Source organism: Colias croceus, chromosome 4 (assembly GCF_905220415.1).
Source record: "Colias croceus chromosome 4, ilColCroc2.1".
Taxonomy (NCBI): Eukaryota; Metazoa; Arthropoda; class Insecta; order Lepidoptera; family Pieridae; genus Colias; species Colias croceus.
This window is the reverse complement of record NC_059540.1, coordinates 5,421,261-5,427,696: the sequence shown is the minus strand read 5'-3', so window position 1 is coordinate 5,427,696 and position 6,436 is coordinate 5,421,261. Positions and strand designations below refer to the sequence as shown.

Genomic DNA, 6,436 nt, shown 5'->3' with positions numbered 1-6,436 from the left:
ACACGACAACGCACCATTCTATTTACTTCGATGTCTATATTAAGATAATTTCACCGTCTTTTCAATGTACTCGTATCGATTTTTTACTAAATAATATCCAAAATTCGAACACCAAGCACGATGAAGGCACGAACTGTCAAAGTTTGTTTCGCAACTCAAGTTGCGGATCTTGAAAAATAGGTTACACACTAAGGGACAAAAAATTGGGTATTTGTGTCTTTGTCTTATGCATTTGTTATGGTATTTTCGCTCTCTTTCTTGTGTAAGTGAGAAAGGTATCGTCATTGGGTCTATTAGTTACTCTGTCTACGGAAAAACTGTTCAGTTTTATGGGCTCATTACAATTATTATGGGAATTTTGTTACATTCTGTGTACGTAAATATGATAATTCATATAAATACACAAATACCATAACAAAAAAGTTTGCCAACAAACAATTTGAAATAATTAATAAAATAATTATTATCCATTTACGTTATTTTTATTTTCTTTTTTGCTGACCTTAACATAATATTATGTCAGTGTCAGCTTTGGCCGCCATTGAAGATTCCTTTCTTTAATGAAACGCGATATAGGTACTTTGCTTTGGGTATAACGTAGACAGAATAAGGGTGCTTGCTGCCTAGTCCATTTACGCCTGTGAATGGACGCTTTGAGGCAACAAAATAATCGATTTAAGTAGCCTACTCACGATTCAATTTCAGTAACAATCTGTTGACACAATCTGCAGTGAGCTGACAGATTGTGTCGTCAATAGTATAGTTGAGGGCACGTTGGGGGCGTAACCCAACATGTTGCGAATTGGATCGGCGCGGAAGCAACCCGACAAATTGTCTCAGCAGATTGTGTGCGTGTTGAAACGTGAGTATTGTGATTGCTCCAATCTCGGCTCAATCGCGCTACCGCGTAATGAATGCAGTAATCGCAAAATGGCGGTTTTGAGATAAACGCGGGAAAGACATTTTTACATATTTGAGGAAGATGTTTATATTTTATCGCGACAAATTGTTTCAGCAGATTGTTGGTTGTGTTGAACCGTGAGGAGGGCCTTTAAGTAACGTGCCAACAGATTAAAAAGAAAAGACATTCATTGAACTGTCAATGTCTACGAACGTGAAGGCTTGTGAATTGTGATTTGTGAAATTGTGAACCAGTGAAGGTGAGCGTCAATTCAAGAAAAGTAGTCACCCAAATTGGTGGAAGCGGGATTAATGTCAACGTCGTGTGCCGTGTGCCTTTTTATATGTGAATCTTCTGGACGTTTACTCTTTTTATAAGCTGATAAATATTAGGTCCCCAAAGTGTTAAACCAACGCAAACATGCATTATTATAAGCCGATAGCAATACTTATTGTTTTGGTAAGCACAATGTCTTTGAATAGCTTTTGCATCGATCTCATTTTGTACACGTATATAAATACGTGGTTGTTGATTTTATGGTTCATTATTTATGAATTAATAGTGGTTAATTATATAAAACATGTTATGTTTCAGATCTGTCACACTTTTTATAACCCGACCGATAGTGGTGCTGTACAAATTACACAGAGTAATTTAGATATGGTTCTAGGTAAAGCCGCTCATAATTGTTTTGATTGCTTACGTTTCTTTAATTTAAACTGTATTAAAAATTGAAAATTATGTTGTAGCTTCCAATGAGGTGGTTTTTATAAACTTTTATGCTGACTGGTGTAAATTTAGCAATATGCTGATGCCCATATTTGATGATGCGGCGGACGAAGTGTCAAAAGCCGGGTATGATACCGGGAAAGTGGTTATGGGAAAAATTGACTGTGATAAAGAGCCAGCTATTGCTACGAGATTCCACATAACAAAGTATCCCACACTGAAATTGTTTAGAAATGGATTACCAGCTAAAAAAGAATACAGAGGTATTCTTAAAATCAATTAATTTTGAATAGTATTTCATAGATATATAGATAACAATAAGGCATACATGTAAATTGGTTTTTGTATTTGAAATAATGGAAATAATTTACATAGATAACACTTGAATTGTTAAATAATATATTCACTTTCATTGGTTAAAAATAATTGACATTACAACATGATGTATTCTTTATACATATAAATTATAGAGACTTCTATAAAATTACAGGACAACGGTCAGTTGAAGCGTTTGCAGAATTCATCAAAAAACAACTTACTGATCCCGTTATAACATTCGGAGCGTTGAAAGAGCTTCATAACTTGGCTGAAGACAAGAGACACATCATTGGTTACATGGACAGAAGGGATCAACAAGAATATGAGGTTTTGAGGAAGGTGGCTGCTTCTCTGAAAGATGAATGCCTGTTCCATGCTGGCTTTGGTGATGCATCTCAACAAATGCATCCTCCAGGTACTTTTTTGTAGTAGAAGCTGTTAACCCATTGAGCCCGAGCGGCCCGATCGGTCCACGACACAATAGATTTTCTATTGTGTCTGTGAATCCGGGGGCTGAGTTATTAATGTCATGATTAGATATAGTAGTAGTTTTGATTTTGTTGTTTAAACTGCATTCATTACTATAATATCATGTTTAGTGTTATTATATCTAAATGTTACATGTATTCTCCAACTATTATTTTCTTCATATTCAAATTGATAAGTATAGTAGTAGTTTAACCCATTGAGCCCGAGCGGCCCGATCGGTCCCAGACACAATAGATTTTCTATTGTGTCTGTGGTTCCAGGGCCTGAGTTATTACACAGCAACAATATGATATAATAAACAAAAACTTGTTTACATTGAATATTAAACTATATTTCAGGTCAGCCCATAGTTGTATTCAGGACAGACAAGAAAACATCAAATGAGCCTGATGAAACCTATACAGGGTCTTTGCTCAATTTTGACGAGCTATACAGTTGGGTGCAAAAGAAATGCATACCTCTAGTTAGGGAGATCACATTTGAAAATGCGGAGGAGCTTACAGAAGAAGGCCTGCCGTTCCTTATTCTTTTCTACCATCCTGATAAACATGAAAGTATTAAGAGGTATAAAGAAATTGTTGCAAGGGAATTGGAATCTGAGAAACGTAAGTATTATGTTATACTGGCTGTTTGTATTGTAAGTTTGTCAAACTTTTGCAGTTATCATCCTAATTGAGGTTGAGAAGAATAAAACCTAATATTAAAATCCATTTGCCTATATTGAACTTTGTTTTATGTATTAATATATCATGGTATAAATGTAATAATTTATATTCAAACCAAAAGGTAGTTTATAGTTCCATTTATATGAATGTAACATACAAATAGATTAAATCAAATTCTGATTACCACTTTGAATAAAAGCTAAAGTATGATGTATGTTTCATATTTGGGTGGAAACTGGAAAGTACATAAATTGGCAGCGATTTATTATTTAACTTAAAGTAAACACTCGAGATAAAAATCCCACAGAATAAGATAAGCAATACAATTTAATATTGAAGTTACTACTTTCCTAATTCCTAATACCTATGTTTCTACTTAATCTAGTCACAATAAATAGAATAAATATTATCAATTCTTATGCCTAGATTATTTTGTGGCTTGTGTGGTGGTTTGACATATTGATTACAGATAACACAATTAAAATATGTTTGATGATTTTCATTCAAGAAACTTTACTTTATTTTTTATCTAATATTGTCATGCTTGAGTCAGTTCGTCCAGTTTATTTATAAAGTGTTCAAATTTATATCTGAACAAATTTCAAAAGTACTTTTAAGAAGAAGAATATTCATAATTCTGGTTTTGCATTCATTACATTTTACTATTGTGTTGTGCTCCTTTGTGTGTTCTGAACTTTTTAAAATGTTTATTACTATAACCATGTTAAAATCTTTCCTATGAGTCTATACAAACTGTCAAAATACATGTATTAATTTTTTTGTACATTTTATTTCAGAAAATGTAAACTTTTTGACTGCTGATGGAGTTAAATTTGAACATCCCCTGCATCACCTTGGCAAATCAGTGGCCGATTTACCATTGATTGCTATTGACTCATTTAGACATATGTATCTGTTCCCCGATTATAAAGACATGGAAAAGCCTGGAAAGTTGAAGGAGTTCTTGCAAGATCTATATTCCGGAAAGTTGCACAGGTAATATATAATTTTGTTTTTATATTGATTGTGTTGAACTAAATACTGATATGTTATATACTGATGAATAATCACACTTATTTAAATCTGTGGGTTGTAGTTAGTTTATTTTAAAGCAATGTGTTTGTATCATCTTATCAAACAATGTATCAAAGAGACAGTTGTATTTGTGTTCCAAGATAAGCAGATAATATAAGAATGACTTGTTTAGTAGCAAGCATATTAGATGGATTTAAGTATATAGTGAATTAAATTATATTTTTCAAACCAAACTTCCTAACCTTTAATTGATCATCAATCACTTAAAGACTAAGTTGATAACTTTGTCTGCTAAACATAATACACATTCATTCTTATCATACATAATATAGTAACATAAACACCTGCATTGTGTATGAGATTATAAATGTGAATGATAAACACGAACTATTTTTAAGTACTTATTTTGTGTATCTTTTAATATACATATATAAATAAACTAGAGGTCCGCCCGGTTTCGCCCGTGGTACATATTTACGTTTTCTCTACATAATAACCATCCTCGTATTTCAAGGAATATAATAAAATAAACAATTATCGAAATCGGTCTACCCGTTCACACGTGATGCCGTGACCAAGGAAAACAAGGGTTTCATTTTTATATAATATATAGATAGAGATCTGGGAAGGTTAACAAGATAGCCTAAAATGAATTGAATTATTATTTTCTAAATACATATACCTAGTTAAAATATACATGTAGTTAAAATATAAACTAGTATGTTTTTATTTGTGTCAAAAAAAAAGGTGAGGTTATTGCTCTAAAAATGTTATTTTTTTTTATTTTCCAGAGAATTCCATTATGGCCCTGACAATCCTCAAGTTTTATTGAACGCAGAAGTGAAAGTAACTACACCGCCTGAATCTACTTTCAAGAAATTAGCTCCATCCAAAAATAGATACACCCTACTCAGGGACGAATTATAAGGCCATTTAACATTTTATTAGTAATTTATAATTTAATTTCACTCTAGCACGTTTTTTTTTTCTTTTCACCGAATGGGTTTTAATTTTATTTGTGAATGCTCAATTGAAAAAATAGAAATGTTAATAACACAATGAAATATCTGTGTAATTATTGTTTTTCTTATACAAGCTATTCCTATGTTTGACATAAAGCTATTATTATTACTACATTTTTTTTTTCTTAAATATTTCCATTTTATAAATTTATATTTCCATTTTATTTTATTTTTATTTAACTCGTGCAATTATGTATTAACATTTCATCAAATTCATGAAATTGTGAGTAACTATACAGGGGCCTTAGACAAAGTAACAATTAAAAAACGATAACGAAGTTAGAAAAGGCAAAAATGTATGGGATTGACATAAGATAGACCACGTGATCTAACGCGGCGTATGTCAATCCCATACATTTTTGCCTTTTCTAACTTCGTTATCGTGTTTTAATTGTTACTTTGTCTACAGGCTCAGTAGTATATCTTGTGGTATACCTAACTAGTGACGTCAATTGGCGACTCGAAATCATTTCTTAAAATTTATTATATAAAAAAAATATATTTAAATGTAGGTAGTAAATATATCTCATTAGGCTTTAAAAAAAACCGATCATGGAAATGTAAATTTGCAATTTTTCATGCATTTCTTTGCCTTCTTTTTATTAAAATATAAAGTTTAAGGACGTAAATAAGCCATTTCATTGATTAACTCATTCTAATTTACTTAGCTGTAATTTTTAATATTCAGTGAAAAAAGCAGTGTCAGAATTTAAAACATTTAAGCTGTATTTCTATGAAAAAATATGTTAATATATTATTATTATAAAAGTATGCTTATAGTATTTAATTTATTTTCATTTTATATAAAATATCAAGTTAAGAAGCCAGGTATAGCACTTTATTAAGTCTAAGAAGTATGCACTGTATGTTTGTATTCATAAAGATAAGGGAATATTTCTGCACATATTAATAAACTGCATTTAATTATCTGTTTATTCTTTATATTATCTGTGGAGTTTTGATATTTCTGTTTCATTTACAGGGTGTCCCACCGTCGGTATACTAAGCTCAAATGAGGCTATAGTTTTGCATACGCTGAGTACGTAAAAAACACTTAAAAGTCTAGACGCTTTTTTTTCAAATAGATGATTTCTTAAAATTATGTGTACACCCCGAACAAGCAACCCGCCAGACTTTGCCACCCGCATGTCAGGTATCGTTTAAGATTATGTTTTCATGGACAAAATGCTCACATTAGCGAAGCGGGATATGCCGGCTGCGCGAAGCTAGAGACGACAAAATGGATTTTAAGGAAAAATTTAGCAAAAAATTTTTGA

The 6,436-nt window shown here is 31.8% G+C and overlaps 1 protein-coding gene across 1 annotated transcript; it reads left to right on the top strand.

The window, feature by feature from the left end:
* The first annotated feature begins 1,140 nt into the window (after positions 1-1,140).
* LOC123690893 (endoplasmic reticulum resident protein 44) lies at positions 1,141-6,436 on the top strand. Its single transcript, XM_045635012.1, has 7 exons — positions 1,141-1,360; positions 1,496-1,571; positions 1,651-1,893; positions 2,121-2,363; positions 2,776-3,042; positions 3,900-4,098; positions 4,929-6,436. The coding sequence occupies exons 1-7, from the start codon at positions 1,322-1,324 to the stop codon at positions 5,062-5,064; spliced, it is 1,203 nt and encodes a 400-aa protein (XP_045490968.1). The 5' UTR covers positions 1,141-1,321; the 3' UTR covers positions 5,065-6,436.